Below are 26,293 nucleotides of genomic sequence, written 5' to 3' on the forward strand. Positions count from 1 at the left end.
TGTCCGCATTATATCGTTATGTATGCGTTATAGCGTTTATACGTATATACACGATATAACGCACACATATATACGCTGACGAACGCGCTCTATTTATATCTTGACACGGTTTCCTTGTCACTTTGGCTCCCCCGCGGAATTACAAAATGGCCGGATGCATTTCCCGTGCTCCGACGTTTTGCTCATCCTCGGAAATTCCCAAAAGAGCCAATCCACCCTCGCCGGCATTCTACAAGGTACGTGCGCGATGACGCACGATGAAATGTTCACCACTTACGGCTCGATTCCCCGAGGCAATTTCAAGGGACGCGGATAAGAGATACGACGCCTTACGTGTTGCAGGAAGACGGACCAAGATGGCGGCGCGGCCTTCTGGTGACGCCTCGGAGGAAGAGGTCCAGCGCCATGGAAAGCAGAGCTTACACCTTCATAAAAGTGAGTAACCCTCTCTTCTGTATCCCCTCCCTCTCTAATAATCAATAATCGCATTGTCGGGACTATTTATAGTTCTTCGTATACCCCAAGAACTAATAAAAAAGGCAACTAATTTGCCAAATATGTTAGTAAATTCATTATAATAAATACTCAAATCAGATATTATTCCCAAATTGCACATTGTCTTCCACATAATACAAGTACATCTATTCTAAAAATGATATTATCACATAAAATCACGTGTCTATGAAAATCTACAGTATTTTATTTTCATCTAACGAAATAAAACTTCAAACTAAATCTGATAAATATAAAATGAATTTTTAACTCAATTTGATAACATTTTATTTCGCTAGCACTCGAAGTGTACTCATTGGTCAGTATTTCAGTGCTCGCCAAATAAAATGTTTTCAAATTGAGTTTAGTTTCTTTTATTAGATCTGATTTAGTTATAAGTTTTATTTGGTTAGGTGAAAATAGAAAACTGTAGATTTTCATAGACATGAGTTTAAGTGGTAATATCATTTTTAGTGTTTTTCGATGCCAAATGAAGTGTCCGATAACAATAGTAAAGTAAACAATTTCATTATATTTTGTAAATTAAAACATAATTTTCATACATGCCTATAAATGATTAAATCTGAATATGTCTAAGAATTACAAAAAATATCGTGGAAAAATCTACAAGACGTCTTGAAAAATTTGTCAATTGAGATATTTACAGATGATGGGGAGAAAAAATATTTAGAAATTATTCCGCGATATTGGGGATTCTGAAATTGGGAAATTGTGCGCCACGAGCTGGTGGGCCAATTTTAGGCAAGGTCGATATCTGCGAGCTCAGGATCGAGATATCGAAAACGAGGGGGGGTCTGGTCAGGCGTGCCACTACGGGGGCATAAATTCCCCCCAGAATTCTCGTCTCGGCGGGGGCGCCCGAAATCGCGGCGTCGCGCGTTCTTGACCCACTTGTCGGAGTCGTTCGATCGAAATTGGAAGCGGCGCATATTCGGCGGGTTTGCATGTAGGATAATATCGCGGGTGGATCGGCAAGGTCGCCTAGAGCAGTACTCCGGATTTTCGGCGCATCTCGATAACGCCCCGGCGATAATGCACATGCCGGGCTCCGGCCCTTTCAGAGGACACGAGCCAGCCAAATTATTGTTCGATGCGTGGCATTGAAAGTTTCAAGGCTAGGCCAGAGGGGCGGAAAAAGTTGCGAGAATGGAACTCCAAGCCAGCGGGATGGAAATTCGAAACCGCTGCTTACGATTTTGCTAAATTTATTAGTTCCACGTGTATGTTTTGGCCCATTGGCTAAGATTTTTTATATGATGTTTCCTCTGCACGAATTAAATGATGCATACATTAAAGCGAGAGAGAGGTGCGGGAATTTCAGAAGGGATTTTGAATTTGGAAAACGATTTTGCTAAATTCATTCCTTCCATGTGTATGTTTTGGCCCATTGGCTAGGATTTTTCACGTGATGTTTCCTCTACAACGAATTAAATTATGCATCCACTACAGCGAGAGAGAGGTGCGGGAATTTTAGAGGGGAGTTTGAATTTGGAAAACGATTTTGCAAAATTCATTCCTTCCTCGTGTATGTTTTGGCCCATTGGCTAGGATTTTTTACGTGATGTTTCCTCTGCAACGAATTAAATGATGCATACACTAATGCGAAAGATTTTGAATTTGGAAAACGATTTTGCAAAATTCATTTCTTCATGTGCATGTTTTGGCCCACTAGCTGGGATTTTTCACGTGATGTTTCTTCTGCAACGAATTAAATTATGCATTCATTAAAGCGAGAGAGAGGTACGGGAATTTTAGAGGGGATTTTGAATTTGGAAAACGATTTTGCAAAATTCATTCCTTCCACGCGTATGTTTTGGCCCATTGGCTGGGATTTTTCACGTGATGTTTCTTCTGCAACGAATTAAATGATACATCCATTAATGCGAAAGAGAGGTGCGGGAATTTTAGAGGGGATTTCCAGTTTAGAGAACGATTTTGAAGAATGTACAAAAGGGGGTGTAAAGTAGGAATCGCGCGAATTTTGAATTTTGGAAGCACGTTCCATTGAGATTATTTCGCGAAAAGTTGGCCGCGTCCACTTGACGGAAAATGCAACGCATGCAGAAATGAGAATGCGAAACTGGGATTTGCGAGTTTGTAAATTCCTTTTTTTGTTTGCCTACGTTATGCGCCATTGTTTTGAATTTGAGTAGCGACATTGCTTCCTCTACAAAGTTGAAAACGTGAAAAAGGAGGCGCGTGAATTTTGAAAAGCTGAATTTTGAATTTTGAAAAGCTGAATTTTGAATTTTGGAAAGCACGTTCCACTCAGACTATTTCGCGGAAAGTTGGCCGCGTTCGCTTGACGCAAAATGCAACGCATGCAGAAAATGAGAATGCGAAACTGGGATTTACGAGTTCGTAAAATCCTTTTTTCGTTTGCCTACGTTATGCGCCATTGTCTCGAGTTTGAGTAGCGACTTTGCTTCCTCTACAAAGTTGAAAACGTGAAAAAGGAGGCGCGTGAATTTTGAAAAGCTGCCACGTACCAGACGACGTCGCGGAAAGATGGACGCGTCCTCTCGGCGCGAAACGCGACGCTTGCAAAATGGCGCGAGGCGAATTTCCCGGAAGAATGATGGGACCTCGCCGATCATTGTAATACAGGAAAAAGGAAAGGCGTCTGAAAACGGAAACTGGCAATTTCTTGTATATTACTCATTGTTAGAGTAGAAATGCTGCAGGAAAAGTATCGGTTCCATAAGAACAAAAAAGTGATATCGGAAAGGTACCTCTCAGCGGAAGGCTTGAAAATATTTTCTATTATCATGCAATTGTTGCAACATACAGGAAGAAGCACCTAAAAACAGAAATGAGCAGTTTTTCATACATTACTTAGAATAAAAATAGTACAGGAAAAGATACAGTGGTATAAAAACAAAAGAGAGTAACATCGAAAAGGTGCCCCGCGGCCAACGGTCAGTAAATGTTTTTTTTATTCTTGCGCAAACATTATGACATTCCATGGCATTCCCAAATATTCTTTTAATCGCATCTCCCTTGATCGCGTAAAATTCGGATCTCTGAAAATAAGCGAAAAATAAATGTTTCTTGAACTGCGCATTCGATGTCACGGGTTTATGCATCTTTTGCATCTCATTTCCAGGCATCCCATTGTTCGTTAGAGGTATTTACGGCAAAGACAAGTATGTTTAGTAGACGTCCCATATATCCTAGATATCAGTTGGGCGAATGCCGATTTATACCCGGTATAACAATATATCTTTCTGATATACCGAGCCCCAGCTTTGATTTACACCCTTAGCGCCGCCGCCTTATGTTAAACGGGAATTCATTATCACTCGGATTGCCGTTCTTTCGAAGCGGCTCTTCGAGGAGATTCCCTGGAATAAATTTCCAGGAGGAAGGCGGCGTGACGAGATTTTGCGCTTTCAGTGGCAATCTTCCAACGGAATAGTATACTCGCGCGAAGAGCTTCGCCTTCTGGAAAACCAAGATGGCGTCCAAGAGGCTTCGTAATCCGATCTCCCCAATCCTCCGTATTAATTATTGAAATAGTCCTTATCTTACAGCCCTTGTTTTTATTTTCACGTTAACTATGCCCCTACGATATTCCGAAATATTACAAAAATAAAATCCAACGTCAAAAGATGAAATACAATTTTAGAGGGAATAAGTTTGTGGATTCTGGAAAATCAAGATGGCGTCCAAGAGGCTTCGTAAACCGATCTCCCCAATCCTCCATATCAATTATTGAAATAGTCCTTATCTTACCGCCCTTGTTTTTATTTTCATGTTAACTATGCCCCTACGGTATTCCGAGATATTACAAAAATAAAATCCAACGTCAAAAGATGAAATACAATTTTAGAGGGAATAAGTTTGTGGATTTTGACGAGAGGGGAAGGGTGGAGGCGTCCAACGCTGGATAGATATAGAGGCATCTTCCGTCTCCAAACTTTTCCCGAAATTCATATCATACAATGGTAAAATATATTGCAGCATATTGTTACGAAAGAGACATACTTCGATATGAATAAATTCCCCGTAATAAAAGAAAAGGAATTTCTTAACTCTCTGTCTAATCTTCTGTGGGTTATGTACATTTTTCTGGTAGTTATAATTAATCATAATTCCAGTTCTTCGTACGGGCAGAAATCGTGAAAACGGGATTCTTTAAATTCGACGAGCATGACGAATGCAGGAGATGCTTTAAGCTCCTTGTGAAATTAATATGGCCGCTCGGACATACTAATGACCACCTCGTTCGCGAGATTCATGAATGACTGAAAAAGCTTGGTCAGCTGTTTGCGTGGTACTCGAGAACTCGCGTAATAAAAAGTGGTACAAGTGTATGAAAAGACGAGGGAAAAGCACCCGGTTTGTTCGCAAAGTTTATCCGCGAGATGAGTGGAAAAGTCAGAAAGTAAATGGACTTAATAATTACAGCCAATAACAATCGGCCAAAATATGGCTTCGAAGTTAGTTACCTGTTTTGCATATGTATGTCGTAGCCAGATAGTAAAATCCGGCGTTTTGTAAAACGCCTAGTCGATAGTTAAATTTTCGTTCCCTTAGCTTTATTTTACGATTGGGCTAGCTATTTTATAAAGCAACTAAGCGTTTTATTAACCCTTTGAACACGGAGCCATTTCGACGTATGGGCGAAATTCGTCTGACCGTGCAGACAATATTGGACCAAACGTCGGGCGCCTTTAGGCGCTCTTAGTAGCCAAAGGGTCAATCGACCAACAAAAACATTTCACAATTTTTTTATTCAAATTTTAAACGTTATGTATATACTGATTGAAATGATTTAACTAGGATATTAGACAGGCAGTAATTTAATAAATTTAACAATGCAGCGGTGATTCATTAGTCGTTTTATAAAACGCCTAATTGCTTTATATAATGAGTAGCCGAATTGTTAAACAAAGCTAATTGAATGAAAATTAGACCATCTGGACGCGTTTTGTAAAATGATTACGCGTTTTACAAAATGTCGGATTTTACTGTCTGGCTATGACATATAGAAACATGTCTAATGGATTTCGAGCGGCGATTTAAAAAGCTGTCTCGAAATGGACAATCCTAAAGCGAATATTCATGCGCATGAATTTAGGAATAATGCATGCAAATGTTATCGATACAGGGGAACGTCGAATTCGATTGAAAGGAAATGCTCCCGAGGAAATTTGCTTATCGGGAATTGCAATTTGTTGATGGAACTCGGGATTAGGGCGACGAAAACGCGAGCACTTTGACGTATTGGTACGAGGCTTAAAGGATCAATAAGAATGAACTTTGAAGTCGGATGGAATTGAAAATGGGCAATACTGAACAAGTACGATGGAAAGGAAAAATCAGAAGGAAAGAAAAATTCAGGGCGCGAAAACAGTTCATCATTTATAAGAAGATTTGAAATGAGAAGATTGCCAGAAAAAATTGTAATCTTACAATAAGGTGAAGTAAGATAATGTACAATGAAAAGGAAAGGGTTATTCGGGAGGAACAATTTCACTTTTATTCAGAAAGTTTTACCGGCTTGTAAGAAGTGGCAAAATGTAGTAAAAGGTGAAATGAAAATTTTAATTAAAAAAATCCTTGGCATCATCTGGATGCTGTTAAAGATGTTTGGGAAGATGCATAAAGGATCTCATTACGCTTTAGAAAAGGAAATCCCTTAAGGACGACTGCACGTACTGAACAGTTACGACCAACTTAGAATTAGTTGTCCCAACTTGTTAATAGAATGTGTGCAGGGAATACTTAATTAATATAGTAGCAAGAAAAGTAGAGCTTCGTGCTAGGAAAGTAATACGGCTTGAGAAAGGACACGAATAAAATGGAATGTTATCACAGGATAGTCTCCATTTTATCGTGACTATTTTACAGAATACTTAAGCATTACTAAAATCCTAATTAACGTCGTATGGCTAGCGATTTACACAGCAGACATTATTTTCCTTTCCGTTCTGTTTCGACGGGGCGAAATCGTAAAACGAACTGGAGCGTTCTCGTATCGAGATTTCAAATTTCCACGGACGATTACCTTGAAGATGTCGCGGAAATTATTCTTTCTCTTCGCTGTATCGCTCGATTTATTTCCCGTCCCTTTAGCCTTTTCCAGTAAATCGCGTTTTTATTCTTAGCTTATATTTGAATGAAAACAGCTGATCGTCCCAAGACTTGTCCTTTTAAAAATTAAATGAAATAAAATCCGTGCAAAATTCCCAATACGAAAGATCAATTAACTCGGCATACCTTATTTTTGCCTTCTGAGATAATAAAGCAATACTTTCTGATTTTCCGATTTCTTCCTGATGAACACGGAAATTAGAATCTAAACAAAGTAATTAAACCATAACAGAATTACGGCAAAAGGTTCTGCGTTTATTCATTTTTATACTACTACATAGGAACGATGATTAACAGAATGAGGTAAAAAATTCCTTATTCTTTTGCTATTAAGAGTCGTTACTTTCAATGAACGAGATCGTGTACTTTTCATTGAACCTTTTTCCTGCAAAAGTTGAGCCTCGCAAGGTAATTAACTTTCATATAACGAGGTGCGATACAGGAATTACGCAATAATTCGCGGCAGTACGGCTGGGCGAGATTACGTTTATGAACTGCGAGTGAAACACCTCGTGTTGTATGTAATTAAGTGCTCGTTAGCGGGTCTGGTGCGTTACCACAATTACCAAACCGATCCGATTTGGTAACGATCCCGGGCACCTACAGGGCAGAAATTTGCATGTCTCTTGAACAACGACCAGCCAAAAGGTGGATTCAGTTAGTGGTTTCGGATGCCCTAATTTCGACGGGAAAGTAATTAGGCTAAACCGAAATGAATTTATTCCAACCCCTGTGAAAATTACGTTTATGAAAATTCCTCGCAATAGGTGCGCGTCTTACTTAACCCGTGAATACTTAACTTAATTAGTGATTACCTAACCTGTGATAATGCGATTTATATGATGTTGGTATACGTGTACCAATTAAGGGCCAGTTGCCCCAACATCCGAGTTAAAATCCTTAATCAATTACTTAACCCGTGATTAATGCGATTCTAGATGGTTACCGGTTAATGTCTCTTAATCTTCGGTTAGGTTAATCTTTGTCAACAGAAATTGCCCCGATTCACGATTAACTAATCAAAGTTAAGAAAATTCCCACTAATCAGTTAGGGCAATCGGCTCTTGAAATGTTAAGTAAACAATAAAAAAATTCCTATTCCAAACGTGATATTAATTTAGACTCGTTTCATGAATTCCGTTTGAACAATCGATCGATAGCCGAGGGGACGGAAACTTCATGGGTGATAAGGCTCGAAGTCGAAACAAAAAGATTCAGAAATTGCCCCGATTTAAGATTAACTAATCAAAGTTAAAAAAAATCCCACTAATCAGTTAGGGCAATCGGCTCTTGAAATGTTAAGTAAACAATAAAAAAATTCCTATTTCAAACGTGATATTAATTTAGACTCGTTTCATGAATTCCGTTTGAACAATCGATCGATAGCCGAGGAGACGGAAACTTCATGGGTGATAAGGCTCGAAGTCGAAACAAAAAGATTCAGAAATTGCCCCGATTTAAGATTAACTAATCAAAGTTAAAAAAAATCCCACTAATCAGTTAGGGCAATCGGCTCTTGAAATGTTAAGTAAACAATAAAAAAATTCCTATTTCAAACGTGATATTAATTTAGACTCGTTTCATGAATTCCGTTTGAACAATCGATCGATAGCCGAGGGGACGGAAACTTCGCGGGTGATAAGGCTGGAAGTCGAAGCAAGAACGAAAGGAGGAAGGGCAGAGAAGGAGGACATCGAGACGGGACGGAAAGGTGATAGGGAAAAAAGGAAAGACGTGAAACCCGAGTGGCAGGGCCCAGGGGTGGCGGAATAGAGATGGGACCTCGAGGGCGGACGAAGTGCCGAACTAACCGAATATCGATGGGGAAAACTTGGGAGATTCGTTCTCATTATTGCCGGCTCTGAATGTGGCCGAACCCTCTAGCCATCCGCAAGCCGCGATCGAATTGGGTCGAGTTGTTTTTCCGCGGAAAACGAACAGCCGCGAAGCGCACCGCTGACGGCTGGGCCAACGTCATAACCACTGCTCCAAAACGACATACATCCATTTTCAAGTCCCGATAACTGCTGCCAGGGAAGCGACAAAGCTTCCGCGGGAAATATTCGAGGCACCCCCGCTGCTTCCTGTCATAATGAGCACTTAAGTTCCGTTCAAAAGCTCCCGACCGAATATATTGTCGCGGCCTTCCGACGATTCCGCGGTTTGCAAAGCTGAGTAGGCGGGATTTCGCGAAAATATGCAAAGCTAGACGTCAATTTCTGGGTTGGAACGGCGAGCTGATGTTGCAAGGAAATTGTACATTTCAATAATATAATATACTGAGATCTAAGCGAACCGGTACAGTACTCACATAGAAGCGGACTGCATTTTGCAAAGTGAGACATCAATCTCTGCGTTTGCATAGAGAGCTGAAATGTCAACATACAACATACGACATAACATTAATCCAGTATTGAATTCCGCATGACCATTTTTTAATCCCCGTTAAAGTGCCGCAGAAGAGCGAGGAAGATTCCGTAGAGGGTATTCAAGGTACCACTTAGAGGTGGTACCACTTAGGGGTGGTACCTATGGTAATGAGCATTTATATTTCTCCAAGGAGCTCCCTATCAAATGAATCTGACTTAATTGAAACGTGCCACGGGTTTTAATCCAACGAAAGTCTTCATGGCAGAACATTTTTCAACGATCTACATACAGAGTCTTATTTAACGTGAAGTTTTATTGAAAAAGTTATCACCCATATTTCTCGAGTATTTCCCATTACGTCGAGTTCCATCAAGTTATTACTTTTCCATTTTAAACTTCGAGTCTCACGAGTCATCGATAATTTAGTAATCGATTTTTATTTCCGTTCGCTTCCTTTTTCTCTTTACCCCTTCTTTCATTGAAATACTTTTTTCTGCATTACGCGGGATCGGCGAAACTTCCGAAGGGAGTTTCTATCTCGGAGCTCGAGAAAGTGAGACATAAGTATCGAGTTGCTCTTTCGAAGTAATGGAGACAGCGAGAAAAATGCTGGGAGAAGAAAATAAAGGGTTAGTATCCAGAGGCGTGGTGTAACAAGAGGTGGAAAATTCGAAGCTCGAATTCCTTTCTTCAGAATTCTCGTATCACCTAAAAATTGTGAGCTTTAGCGTTTGTGCTTTGACAGACACTTAGATGAAGTGAAACGCATCGAGGAACTTGATCGACGTTGGTAAAAAAGGTTTTCTTAAATACCAGAAATCCTTTGAATTCATTTCTGAGGCCCTAACTGACTGCAAAGTGCCCCCGCGCCATCTGTGATTTCCGTGCCAACTAAATTTTCCCTCCGAGACGTCATACCATTATCATTGAAGAAAATCATGAAGAAAATCAGAAATGTCCAACTTCTACAAGTCTGCCATTGTTAAACATCTCAAAACTGTTTTCACCTTAAATTCTCCTCAAAGCATGAAATAAAGTCAGGCCTGATATCAAATATTTCTTATACTTATTAAATCTCTTTCAAACTTTAACCCGCTTAAGGAGCTTAAAATAAACCCATCGGTTTTGCGGAACTTATTAAATTGAATAATTACGCTTATTAATTTATAATTAATAACTGTCACGAGGCGATACGGCGGGAATTCGATGAAATACCTTCCCGGGTTGCGAAAGTCCTTTAACTGACTGCATTTGGCAGCTTGGCGAGGAAAGTTTCGGGATCGAAAAGTTCCGCTTGTCCCGGTGTCTCTATAACCTGGTCGAGCCCAACAAGGGAAACAAAAAACAAAGTATAGGGCCATTCGCGTTGGTTGTCCGGCAGATTGCGATTCGCTGACGGAGCTCCGGAGTTTCGACTGAAAAGCTTACCTCGGAGTAGATAACAAATCCTTTGCCAGAAGACAAATGGAGACGCGTAGAGCACTTCGAAGAAGTGCTTTCGCGGAAGATTGAAAACCTACTTTTCGAGGCTGTCAATCAAGCCGGAATAACAATTTACTCTTCCGATCTGTAAACAGATCACCGAGTGCGAGTACGGCCATTTGCATACGTACCGGCAAATCCGGCGTCGACTTTTCTGCCTAAAAGAATATAACTTTGTTTCATGTTAAAGTACTTCTGGTTCGTCATTGTGTGCCGCGATATGAGTTCTAAATGAGGACTCATAAGGAACACCCTCATGACTCATTTAATGATCTTATTTGCACTGCAAATTTTGCATCACTTTGTTTATCTGAGCTTATTCAGGATTACCATCTTATGCGATAGGTGTGAAAATTTTATAAATATTTTTACGTTTCATATATGTGCCCATAATTATGAAAGTGGTCTAAGTCATATATTTTTTGTTTCGAAATTACATTGAATTAATTCAGTTTGAAATAATGTGGCGTGAAATCAACTGATGAACTCATTTTTTTTTTCAATTTTGACTTAGACCACTTTCATAATTATGGGCACATATATAGAGTGACCCTTTCATATCACCTTAACTTTGTATCATATTCAAGTACTTCTGGTTCATCACTGTGTCCCGCAGATATGAGTTCTATACGAGGACTCGTAAGCAACATCCTCATGACTAATGATCTTTTATGAGGCAATTCGATGAAAATTTCCCATCACTTTGTATATCTGGGTCTAGTCAGGATTATCACTTTATGCGATAGGTGGAGTGATAACATTTACAGACTCATCAACGCGTCTTGTCCTTGTTTCAGAGTTCCATGGTAGAGAAGCGGTCTCAGATGATTGAAAAAATCATCCGCGGACTCCTGCCAAGAATGATGGACCCCAGGGAACGATCAGCGGAGACCGATCAGATCTTGCAATTCTGCTCGGCCCTCGGCAAGGTGAGAACGATCGATCGCTAGATCGATCTCCCCATTTCGGGGACGTCTAGTTTGAACGGGGCCGCTCGTTTACTTGGACAACCCGAGCCGTAGCATCGCCGCGGTACAATTGAAACTTCCCTCTGAAGTTGAAGTTCCCGAAGCGGACCCGGAAGCTGTACACAGCTAGGAACTTTTCCCATCCACTGGATGCAGCGAAACCGGAGCAGATAGGGTCCCTAGCACTCATTCTTTTATTCTCGCAGATCCTTCCGAGGCACAAGGACCTCTACAATTGGGTGGACGTCGATCAGCGAGCCTTCGTTCCTTACAATCTGACGCACCTCCAGGAGAGTTTCGGTTATGTAAGTCATCATTTACATGTAAGTCATAATTTACATGTAAGGAAGACCGAGGTCGATAGTAACAATTTCTACGTTTTTATATCTACAATTAATTGTAACAGTTCTTCATGATCCAACCTCGTCCATATGTTCAGGTGAAATAAAGGAATCATTCTATGTACATAAAGCGTGAAAATATTTATAAAACTTTTCCTCAAACTGGGTGCATTATGTAATTTCAAACATTACCACGCGATTATGGAGGCCCTAAGGAAGAACGCGATGCCCATGAAATTTCCTTTTCCACAAAAAAAAAATGTGATCTTGGTTCTAGTCTAGGCTGAGTAGAAAAAGTCCTTTTTGTAAAGTGACATTTCACGATCATCGCGTTCTTCCTTAGGGCCTTCCTAATCCACGTGCTGAAGTTTCAAATGATTGGGTGCACTTAGTTTGAAGAAAAGTCTTATAAATATTTTCACGCTTTATGTATATAGAATGGCCCTTTCATGTCACCTTAAGCCCGTGGTAAATTCTTATACGAAACTTTCATGAATTTCTGTCAATGATTCAGATCAAAATCATTACAATTTCTGTTCATCGGTTAGATAAGGTGGTGGACGCTTCTGAACACTACGCTGGGTCCAGTTAGTATGCAGCTCCATGGTCGCGACCACGACCACGACCGAGAAATCGACGTCGACGACCAGCTGTACGTCTACGTCACCGTTCCGCAATATTTCCAGGGCCTTGGAAAACTGCTGAACCGTTTTTCACGCCGGTAAGTCCTCTAAACCAGCGACTTGGATTTCATCCATGCCTTGAAATTCTCAGTCTTGGATTTCATCTATGCCTTGAAATTCTCAGTCTCGGATTTCATCCATGAAATCTCTCGAAGGGTTTCACATCACCTTAACGTGAAATGCCCTTAAAAAGTACGCATTCGAGTCGATTCTTCTCTCGGGGGTTTTGCTTCACCTTAAGGATATTGTTAGTAATATCTTTGTACATATTTAGGGTACTAACAGAGCTAGGGCTGTTCATCTTCAGAGATGCAGAACACGGTCTGCGACCCGTAAACTCTCCTGTTTGGCCGGAGTCCCGAAATCTAGTTATGCTAAGGGTGCACAAAGTTCGTAGATTAGCCTTGTACTTCCAGAGCCAGTACTGGGGATTTTTCCCTAGCTGCAGAGTTGCGCAGCAATTAGGGATTTTGGAAGACACCCAAGGCCGAGTTATCCACTCAAAATAATCCTGTGTCATTCCGATAGGTGCCTCTGTGTTCAGGGCTTGGAAATAGAGTGCGCCCTTAAGGTGATATGAAAGAGCTTATATATATATATATATAAGCATATTTATTTATTTATTTATTTACCGCGAGAATATGTAGGATCTAAAGAAAGTCCTGAAACTCATGAAATTTTATTTTTCATCAAAAATTTATTTACTTATCATGGCCTAAAACCAACATGGCGTGGTCAGAACACGTTTTCAATGTTGTACACTTCTTGGAGGATTAGAATCGAAAATGAAGAGTTCCAGGACCTAGCTCGAACAATTGGAATATTACAGAGTTAGATAGTTCAAAATGACGTTCCCACCAAAAAGGGTATATGAATTATAATTTATCGACGTCGGTTCAGTTTCTCAGCGCCTTTCACATCATCTTAATTCCTCCTGAACACCCGAGTTCATATCTCTGGCACACAAAAGGCCGAAGGAAACTCCGATGTATTGCCGGATTAAATGTTGATAAATAAATTTCATCGTGAAATTCTGTACTTCTCTTCAAGTTGTGACATCGAGTTGGCGGGGTCGATATGATCGCAGAGACCCGTTGGGTGTTAAACGCTTAATCCGCTGGCACTTATTTTAAGTGCCCTTTAAACGCCGTCGATGAAACTTCGTAAGCGTGATATAAAACCAGACAGATAAATCTACAATGTAATTACGAGGGGCATAAATTCCGAGGAATGATCGCCGCGTCTCGGGAGCCTCTAAACTTCGGGCCGGGAATAGGGCTGACTTTATACATCTTTTTCCGAATACCGATAGGTTATGTTCGGAAGTTACTCCTTCGACCGAGTTTACTGGTACGGCACTATCACTAAAGACTCATTAGGAGAAGCGAACTTTCCAAACGTAGGTACGCTTTAACTTAGTGCATCGAATTCTCCTCGACAACGTTCGATGAGTTAGGTTAGGGTTGATTCGGTACGTAAATGGTAGTGATTAAGGCGAAGTGGAACCCCCTTCAAGTCAGTCGACTCTAATAAGACGCTTTTATTTTAAGGGTATTGGATCGAACCGTCTAAAACTTTGACACATGACTCACTCGTACCTAGGAATTACCCTGACACTTTCAAAATTGGATTTTGGATGCTGGTTGGTCACGTGGCTAACGCGTGTCTTTGGAGCAAAAATTTAGTTCCAGCTAAACGTCACAGATGGCGACGTGGGTCCTAAAGAGTCGTTAGAATAATGAATTCATGGGATTTCGGCAGTTTTACATCAATCTTCTTATGATTATTTTACCGAAATGACATATAGGACCCTTCAGTTCGATTAATTCTCAACATAAACTGTAAAAGACTTCAACATAAATATAAATGTCGGTGAAGGGACGCGCCAGCTTATGTTCTCCCTTGAGTATTCAAAATGATGTTACCAGAAAAAAGGTATACATGAATTTTAATTTATCGACGAATGAAATTTCTAGGCGCCTTTCATGTCATCTTAAGGCCGTTAAAAAGTCCCAATTAGAAGGTATTCGAGCACCATTCGGAGAGTATCGCGTGACGTACGTGGACTTCCTTGCACAAGAAAAGGCAGGAAACATCGCAAAACCCGGCCAAGGAAGCGCCCTGGCACAATCAATACAAATTTTTCGCCCATTGTTTCGCTCTAATTGGCAGTGCATATTTCAACGTGGAGCGAGGTAGTTTCCCCCAATCCCCAACGTTTCTCCCTGTGAAGCGTCATCCTCTCTCTCGGTCTCTCCGGCAAACATTCGACATGGCTGCTCCCACTTTTTCTCGCCCACCCTCGCCATCGGGACCGTTCGATATTAATTATAAAAAACTCGGTATTGAAGTTTTTCTCGTCGCGCCGCCGCTCGACTGCTCGGAGGGCTATCCGAGTGAATGTTTTTTCGGGGGTTAATGCGATTTTGCGGACGTCACAATTTTCCAGGCCCAGTTCATCTCGTTGCTGTCGATAAAACGCCTCTTGTTCGAATTGTCCGACAGTCCCTGGGACGTCTGAATATCGAATCGCGGTGTTGCCCGTAAGCTAGGGATCGATTAACCCTTTGAACACGGAGCCATTTCGATATATGGGCGAAATTCGTTTGACCGTGCAGGCAATATTGGACCAAACGTCGGACGCCTTTAGTAGCCTCTTAGTTTTTTTTGTATTGTTATGGTCCATAAATTAACCAAGTTTCATTTGGATAGAGCAATTACTGCTCGCGTAAGGGGTAAAAGAAGTATTCAAAGGGGTGGCTCACCCCTAAAAAATGATTTTTTTCGAAAAATTCCAAGTGCATGTTTCATAATTCTTCATTCCCTACATTTTGACGGTTGTTTCATGAAAATCGGTCGAGTGTTTCTATATGAAACAGCCAACTCACCCCTTGCACGGCTAACCTCGAAGCCTGATTTCACCCCCTAAAGTGTTTATCCGCGGATAAAAAAAAAAACACGGGTCCCTTACATTTTAGTCCTCTATAACATATTTAAGACGCCTTTAGTAGCCTCTTAGTTAGTTATTTTGTATTGTCCTGGTCTATAAACTAACCAAGTTTCATTTGGATAGAACAATTACTGCTCACGTAAGGGGTAAAAGAAGTATTCAAAGGGGTGGGTCACCCCTTAAAAATGAATTTTTTCGAAAAATTCCAAGTGCATGTTTCATAATTCTTCATTCCCTACATTTTGACGGTTGTTTCATGAAAATCGATCAAGTGCTTCTATATGAAACAGCCAACTCACCCCTTGTACGGCCAATCTTGAAGCCTGATTTCACCCCCTAAAGTGTTTATCCGCTAATAAAAAAAAAACACGGGTCCCTTAGATTTTAGTCCTCTATAACATATTTAAAAATGAAACAAAATCGGAGGGGGTAGGTACTTTCCTTGTCAGTATTTGAAACGGAAAAGATTTGCCGGCCGCGAATGTGTTAAGACACAATCGTCCGTATTAATACTCGATACGCAGTAGAGAGGAAAGTTTCCGCATCCACTGGGGAGCATTACTGGGAAGTTAACCTCGAAATAACTGCAGCGGTTTGCATATCGAAGTGCATATCGGAATCCGCATTTGGACTCGCTTGGAATGGCTCACGAGAAGATTCCGTGAACGAAACAATTTTGGCTATTCGCCGCGCGGATTTCGATCGATCGTTCATCCGTTTGTTTCTGTTATTTGCCTGGGCAAACATTCCCCGGTAATTTAGCGCAACTCGTTAATGCTAATTAATTCCAGCGGAGCGAATCGATGCCCTTTTAAATTCGTCCTGTTCCTGGGGATGACAGTTTTCGGCGTAGATTTTCTCGGTGGATCCTCGCGAATTAAGTCAATCGATCACTCTCCATGTTTGAAATTTCAATGCCGTAGGCCATGATTAATATCTATGCATTAATCGCGGCGAACAGCGCATACAGGAATGCACTGCAATTTTGAATAATAATTCCCCACATATATGGTATACAGAAAATGCACCGAAATTGTAACATATAGCGGTGGTATATCACGTATATTGGGGATGTAATATTACACCAATACAATGGATTAATGGCTACCCTAATAACGCAAAATATTTGTCTCATGTTTCCTATATATTTAACGTTAACAAAAATGTTCTATGTTATCGTAATATTTTTCCTACAGATATACAAAAGATTTCGGTTGATTTTAATTGCGGTTTTCTTTTTTTTTCTTAATATTATCTGCCGAGTATATAATAGACGTTTTGAAAATATTCAAAATTACGCTTATTACTACCACAATGAAATAATGGAGATACTGGAAAAATCGGTCGTGTACTTCGATACCAAATGAAGTGTTCGATAATAATCCTGATGTGAAGAATGAATTTTTGTTAGATGTTTATTAATTTAATAATGTCACTTCGATACGTGTTTCTGAATTATTTAATCTGAATATGTCATTGAGATTATCAAGGAATATTTTGGACATCCTAAAGTGAAATCTACAGGACGTCTTAAAAAATCTATCGCTGGAGGTATTTGGAGGTATTACGGAAAAACATGTTTATAAAATATTCTGTGCTGCTACGGTACATTTTAGGAGGTACTGTTGTGAATACCCGGGTCTCTACATGGATCTGATTTCCTCTTTCCCCCTTTTTGTCGTTTGAAAAATCCCTCTTGTCTTTTGACGTTCGAAATTCTCACTTTGACGCGCCACCGGGAAATGTCATCTCGACTTTGTAGCTTTACATGTACCGTCATATAATGCTTCTCTTAAGGCTCCAACGGAAATGGAATCAGAAAGTACTATCTTGAAGCCCTCGGGGTACATCGCGCGATATTACGCGTATAAAGGTACATGCATGATAGACGCTCCCATTTACATGTACCCATATTATTGCTCATGCAACATTTCACATTTATTTATTTATAGGCCCCCGTGGGACGCGAAACGCGTGATAAGGATTTCATGTTACACGGAACCAGGAGCGAGAAAAGTTAAAATTAGATAATTACTCCTTTCTTTGATATAACTGGGAATGATGTACATCTTATTTCATTACTTTTTGATAAGGATAGCGCGGTGTAAACCGTGACTACTAGTTTGGTTATATCCTGTATATACGCTGACTCTTTCATATCGGCTTAAAATAAGGATGAAATTAATTTGATATTGATATTTGAGCCTCCCTTCAAGATAACACGGGTAATGGATGTTTGTATGAACACTGACGAATAATCCTGCTTGGCGATTGGTCAATATTAACCCATTTGCATTATTCGCGTATATATACGCTGAATTTTACTGGTCACTATCATTATGCCTGAAATTTGGTGATAAGGACCCTATTATTCATACTTCCTTATGATGTAAAATGACGCTTCCCAATTATACATACAGTAGGATAATCGTTGCAGCTCTAAGGCGATAATTAAAACATTCTCCCATGACATCTGAAGAACATTTACATGACATTTAAAGAACATTTACATGACATCTAAAGAACATTTACATGACACCTGAAGAATGTGAGCGCGCGATATGGTACTCCGTGCATCCGTGCTCCCCAATAATACATACAGTAGGATAATAGTTGCGGCTCTAAAGCGATAATTAAAACATTTCCCCATGACATCTGACGTACATTTACATGACATTTAAAGAACATTTACATGACACCTGAAGAATGTGAGCGCGCGATATGCTACTCCGTGCATCCGTGCTCCCCAATAATACATACAGTAGGATAATAATTGCAGCTCTAAAGCGATAATTAAAACATTTCCCCATGACATCTGACGTACATTTACATGACATTTAAAGAAAATTTACATGGCATCTAAACAACATTTACATGGCATCTAAAGAACATTTACATGACATCTAAAGAACATTTACATGACATCTGAAGAATGTGTGCGCGCGACATAGCCCTCCGTATATCCGGCTCCTCAACAATACATACAGTAGGATAATCGTAACAACTCTAAAGCGACAATTAGAAAATTCTCCCAGATGAGTAGATCCCCTGGGAGTGGTGAAAAGAAGTATCCGATCGGGTCCATTAGATCGGACCCGCCTTGGCACGCGTGCAGAGGCCTTGGGCGGCGCAACTTCCGGAAGCATTCGGAGAACGGAATGTCCTCGGGAAATCCTGGATCAGCCTCGGGAAGCTGCAGGTCGCAACCGGGCTCGCCGCGCTCGATATCAAAGGGACGGAATGGCGTTGATAGAACGTGACCCACAATACGCCAGCCAAATGCCACTTTTGGCACAGCGCGTCGCCTACGAGGTCGGCATTACCATACCCGTTGACTGCTGCCACCAGATCTGCTCTTCCGGCCCTGCTCCTCTCGCGCCCGTCGCCCCTGTCGCCCTCTGCACGGCGCCGAATGTAACCTACTAATTACTCCGAATAGCTACGCGGGCCCAGGGGAATCTCGGTCAGGGCTGGCGAGCAGGATGCTCCGACACCGCGGGACACCCCGATGCGTCTTCCACGCTAGAGGGACGTTATTGGAAATTGGAGGAATCTAGGGACCGAAGGGGTGACGTCGCGCCTTTTCACCCTCTCTTGCCCTGCACTTCTTAAGATGATACGAAAGAGTCAGCCTGATATATGTGCCCATAATTATGAAAGTGTCATATATTTTTTGTTTCGAAATTACATTGAATTAATTTCGTTTGAAATAATATGGCGTGAAATAACTAATAAACTCATTTCTTTTTTTATTTTGACTTAGACCTCTTTCATAATTATGGGCACATATATAAATATACTCCTCATATAAGCCACTTTTTCGAAAATCGCGATATATATTGGGAATAACTGTATATGTTGAATTATAACATTTTTCATGTGGTCCAGAATTCTATACTGAATGGATTTGTGAAGTAATTTTCAATCGTTTTTTGGTGCCCTCATATCATACCTCATGCATATATATATATAAGTTAAATCGTTGGGGAAAGTAATCTTCGAATTGGATGCCCTCGTTTCAAATTTTACCACGTGAATATAGAGGCCCGTCCTGAATCTGATGAAATTTAATTTTTCATAGAAAATTTATTTATTTATTATGGACTAGAACCAACATGGCGTGGCCCGGGCACGTATTCGATGTTTTACGCTTCTTGGAGGGTTAAGATTGAAAATGAAGAGTTTCAGGACCTGGCTCGAACAATTTAGAATACCTTCGAATTGGAATATTATAGGGTCAGATGGGAAAATATGGAAAATACTTTCACCAACGATCGCAAGAGAATGCTGGTCTTGTCTCGGGGCTAAGGCGGGTCTTTAGAGCATTCATTTAGTTGCAGCTAAACGTCACAGATGGCGACGTTGGTCCTAAAGAGTCGTTAGAATGACGAATTCACGGGATTTCGACGGTTTTACGTCGATCTCTTCATTATTACTTGATAATAGAAATCCGTACTAGTTGCTGAGAGCAACTGAGTTTATGTCACGTGACCGATTTGGCGGTACTTTGAAATTCTTGACAATGAGAGGGAGATGTCCGGGGGATACCCCGTTCGCTTGTCTTTTCTCGGTCTTGGGATTAGGTTCTTCTTTCAATCCGGCCATTTATCAATTACACATCTCATGGGGTATTGTACCATTGGAAGAGGCTCCGACTGATATTTTCGTTCTCATCTGAACGGGCTCTGGACAGCCGAGGAAAACTGATGATAAATCGCCTCGGAGGGCGAATTCGCGTTTCGGTGAAGGGGTCGCCATTATGGTTCCATGTGCGGTGAAATATCGTTATTGCTTGAATCACGAATTTATACGACTTATGCTTAATGGACACCCTTAATGTGGCGTCCAGGGTGTTAATGACCGAGGGTAACAATGAATAGGAACGCTGGAATAAAATGTCAGGGTGAACGGAGAGGCGATTTTTCTCGAGCCTCGGAAACAAATCAATTTGTCTTTCACTTCGAAAACTGTTCCTAACAATACCTTTAGATCCAACCGAATAAGAAATAAACATGAAATAGTGAAATACAGGTTTAGAAGCAGGGTAAAATGTTCTGCATGTTTTAACGTCTTTCCAAGTGTAATTGAACGACGATATTTCGTCCATTTTACATATATAAACTACCTTTCCAATCCTGTAGCATGAACGTCATTTAAACATTTGTAGACATGTATTTAATGCGTTTATAAAATACATGGAATAAATCGCAATCGTCTTACAAATGCTACAGTTGGAATATAAAAAGTCGTCAATAATCGTTAGTTATACTTTTAATTAACGTGAAAACATTACGTTAATTGAAAGAAATTAATCATGCCTGATTAATGTTTTTTTTTTACGGCTACTGTATATTTTCGCTACATTTACGCGTATAAGACATGTATTCCACCATTTTATGTTTATTACAAATTATATATTATTATTATACCCGATTTTGGTAGCTAATACCCACCGAGGACTCTATATTATAATTACGTTAAACCGAAATAACATGATATATAATGAAAGTTATTGAAAAGATACATTATATAAAACCAAATTATTTCCCTTCCGCAGCATTGTTACAAATGTGCCAATTGTACGGTATTAAAATAACACATAACATGTTACCGACAGAAAAATGTTATATAACTGCGTAAAAAATAGTAGTATAAATTATACGTACATGCAATGTATACGTTACATTACTTACATCCTTTCTACGTAACTATGTTTCATGGGTACTATTGATATAATTGTTGCAATTCATCATATAATGGAGTAGGTCTGAGGTTACGTGACATGTCATGTGCAGGTTATTCGTTTCAGAAAAAAGTTATATAACTGTAAAATGGTAACGCATGCAACGTATACGTTACATTACTTATATCATCTCTACGTAACCATGTTTTATGAGTAATATTGATGTAATTGTTGCAACTTATCAAATAATTAAGTAGTTTTGAGGTTACGTGAAATCCAATAATTTGTTGTCACTGTTCAAGGGTCATTCACAACGGACTTCTGGTGCTGTATGCAGCAGACACGCTGCACGATGTAGTGAACGTGAGTGCAAGCAAGAATTGGAATGCATCCTGCAGCAAGCTCACAAGGAACGTCTTCAGCTCCGCCGTCGGGGCTCTTTACGTGCGGCAGTATACCTCGGAGTTTCTGGAAACGATAGCCAATCGGGTGAGAACGCAACTACGCGCTATCGAGGTCTAATAGCCAATCGATATCGATTCGTTGGAATTTCTGGGTAGTACCCGGCAACAGGTGTGAGACTTAATTTAACGATATCGAAGAAAATGGCCGCGGAAGCTTTGACGATCGCGTTCCTCCTGTGCATTCCCCCGGCAAATTGCCGGTAGATATCCGCAAGCCCTCGTTTACTTCCACGCAATGGCTAAACCTATAATAGATTCGGAAATTAAACGAGAATACGAAGGCCCTCGGATAAAGTTTGTATTACCTTTTATCTATTAAATACGAAGAGAAGCTCGTTTAACTTCGAGGAGAGAATAGCTTTTTACTCGTTACGAAACGGAACGTTGGATACGTTTTCAATGTTAATAAGTGTTTTTTGTCCCCGTTAAAGGTGGCGGGACTTTTTGAACGAGTTAAGGAAACTCTCGCGGAGAGGCTCCTCGTAATGTCCTGGCTCGATGACGGGACGAGGACTCAAGCTTTATTGAAATTGAAAGCTCTGAGAGGTACGTTTCATGTGTGGCCGAGTTACTACAACGACAGTTTACTGAACAGCGAAATGATGGAGGTAAACTCGGATTTTCAAGTAATCTGGTAGTTAGGTATCTTTATTTTCTACCTTAAGGTTTATCCCTTTTAAGGTCGCCATCGATCACGAGGATTTTTTTGCAAGTGTTCTACGGAGATTTCGACAAATCCGGAGCATAAACGGGAACGCGTTACGAGGGAGTATCAGAGAAAGGTAAACCAGGGAAGAGAGACATTTGTTGGGTTTTACCCAAGCATAAAAAAAAATTCTGTTTGTTTTTGGAATATCAACCTGAGTAATATCTGGAATATCTCCTGAGGGTTTTCTTTCGAATGAAGTTGGTATTCGTTTCAGGTGGCGCCATCCATACGCAGTGAATGCTTACTATGAATCCTCCACGAACTCCATCGGTAAGTTAGAACTGTATTCGTATGTGACGGTAACTTTGAAAGGTGGTTAGATCTCTTCTCTACCATCTACTAATATTTAGTTGATTCCGAATAGATGTAATCATTATCGATTTGAAAACAATGCAGTTAATAATCATTTGATTATGAAGAACAACATACAATAGTCTCAGGTTGGATAGTGATTCCTCTAACCCTGATGACTGCATGGTCTTGGTCCTGGGATGGAGGTCCTGCATATGTCGCTATTCTTATATTATACTTAATTCCTAGTGCCGTAATTCTTATATCATTTTTTATTCCTAGTGATTCCTCTAACCCTGATGACTGCATGGTCTTGGTCCTGGGATGGAGGTCCTGCATATGCCGCACATGCAACATTGGGATCGGTGATCGGCCACGAGATTTTGCATGCCTTCGATCTTCATCATCGTGGACAACCATCGGATCCGGATTTCGACAAAGATCCCTGGTTATGGTTAACGCCAGAAACTTGGAAGAGGCTAGAATCAAGGATAGAATGCGTCGCTAAGCTTTATGCTAGAAGTTTTTGGAGAAAAGTGAAGCTTTTTGGGAACAGCGTTGACGTTCAAGTACGAGTTTCCACTTGAGTTCCGATTGCTTCCGTCGGTTCTTAAGAGAGTTCTATATCCTGGATCTTTGACTTTTACAGTTTGACTGGAACATAACGAGGAATGAAAACGTGGCTGACATCGGAGCCTTGCAGATTTCTTACCAAACCTGGCACACATTGACCAATGGAAAGGATCGGAGCCTGCCAGGGCTGGAAGGACTTCGTCCAAGCCAGCTATTCTTCATAAGCGCTGCCCAGGTGATAAGAAAAAAAAGTGATGCAAAATTTGCATCACTTTGTCTATCTGGGTTATTAACGTTTTACATCCTTGCCCACAGACATACTGCTCTAACATGACTGCCGAGGCCTACATTCTTTCCGTCGAGCTAGACTATCACTCTCCATTTCCTGAGAGGTATTAATTAACACAACATTTCTTATATACCTATTTCTACGGACACCCGTCAAATTGACGGGCGAATCGACATTTTCTTAAAAAAACTCTATTTAATTTAGAAACCATTTAATTATACCCTATAAACTTATACATAATAATGCGATATTATATGGTTACATAATATCAAATCAGATATATAATTATTATTACTTCATATTTATAATTACATATATATGAAATCCGAAACTCGTCAACGGATTTTAGTGTTAAGAGGACGTGAAAGTGGCATCCGAAGGATTAATTGTTTTCTTAATTAATTAATCTTAATTAATCTGGGTGCACCGAATTATCTGAAACTTTAACACGTGATTATGAAAGCCCTAAGGAAGAACGCGATGTTCGTAAAATTATATTTTTCGCAAAAAAGAAATGTGTTTTTAGATCTTGTCCGAGATGAATACAAACATTTCTCTCGAAAAATGAAATTTCCTCAGCATCACGTTCATCCTTAGGATCTCCATAATTTCGCGGTGAAGTTTCAAATGATTCGGTGCACCGATTTTGATAAATATTTCGGCTTTTTGTTATGTATATATCACCTTAACGTGCCTCTAACATGCAGTTAACATTGTCACATCCTGACGGTTATTTCATTGTTCAGGGTGAACGGTATCATGATGAACTCCCCAGCCTTCGCCGAAGCGTTTCGTTGTCCTGCCGGCGCCAGGATGAACCCTACGAAGAAGTGCAGTACCTGGTGATAGCGAAGTGAGGACCGAATCACGTCTTAAAATGGATTTTGTTCATCGAAGGCTCGACAGAGGTTCGCCGAAGCACCTCCAATGAGTAGCATTGGAGAGTAATAGTATATAAAATGAATGTTATCAAAGCGATTCACCGTCGAAGTGCAGAAATACGGGTAACTAAAACCTTCCTATCGACATGGCGTTTAAAAGGTAGAGAAGCGCCACCTAGAGAGGAGGTGCTAACCTACCAGTCCCGCCGAGAATAAATAAATTATTCGCAATTGAAATGCGCGCGGAGGCGAGTGAATTTCAAACTAGAGGTCTCTTTGGGATTCTAATACGACGATTCTGATGTTTTAGTTATCGAGCCGAGGAGGAGCGGACAGCCGACGAGTCCTCTGAAGGGGCTCGTTTTGGAGAGTTTTTCGGAGGTCGTTTATCGAGATAGAGTTTCCCTCGTCCTGCGGACACCGATGGAAGGGTCTGGCACCTTTGCGTGGATTAGGTCGCGAAGTTTAAATCCGACAAGCTTGTTATAGCGTTTTTCAAAGTCTAATGGCAGAGAGAGAGAGGGGCTGTCGCCGGCAGAGCGCGACGTCCGAGCGGTATTAATGTTAAATTTATTATGAAGTTTTAGGAGGTTCTAGAGTAACATAGGGAGAGCAATAAGTACACGTAGTTGACCTATTCGCTTTGACCGTTCGGTTTGCAGACTCGTAGTACATGTTCGTCGAGTGTCTCGACTGCGAGCTCAGGACTGGGAGATCGAGCTCGAGGTAGGGAAGGACGAATCGAATTGTTACCCTCCGAGGTAATTGTCGATGCCGACCACTAGGGGGTAACACCGTTAAAGTTTCTTTACATTTTCTTCGTTCACTCAAGCAAGACATCGCGAACTGTGATATCCTTAAGCATTACGCGTTCGAAGGGGCTCTCTTTCCCTCTTCCTCCCCGGTCGTCTCCCGTCTCCTTCCCGTTTGTTCCTCTACCTCTTTTGCCTTTTGTCGCGAGCACGAGTACCAAGACTCCTTCCGATTCTGATCATCCTGAAGGAACGTCGGGCACGATCAAATGGTCTCGCTCAAAGACACGCCGGTCCCTTCGAAACGAAAGCATAAACTCGTGAATTACAAAACACCGTTGTTAATCTAAGTCTATGAAGATATTATTGCTGATAAGTCGCATGGCAAATAAATATGGTTTATATATAAAGGCACGGCATTAGTGACGTCGCATCCTTTTTATACATTTGTCCCTCGCGTCTTTTCCCTACTTTCGATCACGTTAAGAGATACTCATTAACGTAATTCCCTTCAGACAAAGAAATAGCAAAAGTAGCAAATGGAGACGCTAATTGCACATCTATTCCTTTATCCATTTTTCCCTTTAGCGTGAAGGACATGTATTACCGTTAACAATAATGCGCAACGGGTTTTAGTTTAATATATCTTAACTTGATAACATGCCAAAAGTTAATTTTTAACAGAAAATTGAGGCAGGGATACGATTAGTGATAATCGTTTTAATACTTGGATGATGTTTAAATAATTTCTTATACAATGGAAACCTCCGAAAGTATTTACCGCGACGTTTAACGCAGCAGAGAAGGAGTTGTTGCTAATGAACAATTGCTCTTATTCCCGGTATCTCTTAGAAAAATTTCAATTAGATGGTAGAAATTATAATTAAATTATAATATCCGTTCCATCGATCAATCGACGCAAATCGATCAATCAATGGACCACCTCGAGAAGGAGAGAACATGAGAGCATCGGATAGGCATCTTGTTGTCATGTGAGCGGAACTCTTTTTTGCTGTCGGAGTCCATCTCGAGTCTCGAGATTTTGAATAATAAGGACCACGAGATTGTTCTTGGGATCCAGAACCGATAAGTGATATCTCCCGTCCTTGCGGAAGTCGGTCCTAGCAGCTGATCTCGATCGGATCCAGAGGCGGTCGTCGCGAGGACGACCCGGAAGAAGACTTCTTCAATTTCTTCGGTCTCCTTCGACTCGCCCTCCCGTCTTCAACCCTTTCGCCGGTCCCC

At 40.7% G+C, this 26,293-nt stretch overlaps 1 protein-coding gene across 2 annotated transcripts; it reads left to right on the forward strand.

Moving 5' to 3' along the window:
* Window positions 1-345: 345 nt before the first annotated feature.
* On the forward strand, window positions 346-25,424 carry LOC105697143 (neprilysin-1). 2 transcript variants are annotated; one of them, XR_002762219.1, is made up of 13 exons: window positions 346-435; window positions 11,262-11,393; window positions 11,639-11,737; window positions 12,322-12,494; window positions 21,392-21,578; window positions 21,985-22,161; window positions 22,235-22,335; window positions 22,477-22,532; window positions 22,836-23,122; window positions 23,203-23,361; window positions 23,442-23,518; window positions 24,162-24,323; window positions 24,607-25,424. XR_002762219.1 is itself a non-coding variant. In XM_023432672.1 (13 exons), exons 1-12 carry the CDS (start codon window positions 406-408, stop codon window positions 24,259-24,261), a joined length of 1,578 nt encoding a protein of 525 aa, XP_023288440.1. In that variant the 5' UTR covers window positions 346-405; the 3' UTR covers window positions 24,262-24,268; window positions 24,607-25,424. The 2 variants fall into 2 exon arrangements, 1 of the variants encoding a protein (XP_023288440.1); XM_023432672.1 differs by having other exon boundaries at window positions 24,162-24,268.
* The last annotated feature ends 869 nt before the right edge of the window (window positions 25,425-26,293 follow it).

This window comes from Orussus abietinus, unplaced genomic scaffold (assembly GCF_000612105.2).
Source record: "Orussus abietinus isolate OABI.00-Male unplaced genomic scaffold, Oabi_2.0 scaffold401, whole genome shotgun sequence".
Classification (NCBI taxonomy): domain Eukaryota; kingdom Metazoa; phylum Arthropoda; class Insecta; order Hymenoptera; family Orussidae; genus Orussus; species Orussus abietinus.

Coding starts and splice junctions, on each gene's coding strand:
- LOC105697143 (XM_023432672.1), top strand. CDS start 406: ATGGAAAGCAGAGCTTACACCTTCATAAAA. Junction 436..11,261: donor GAGCTTACACCTTCATAAAA/GTGAGTAACCCT, acceptor TCCTTGTTTCAG/AGTTCCATGGTAGAGAAGCG. Junction 22,336..22,476: donor CGAGGGAGTATCAGAGAAAG/GTAAACCAGGGA, acceptor TATTCGTTTCAG/GTGGCGCCATCCATACGCAG.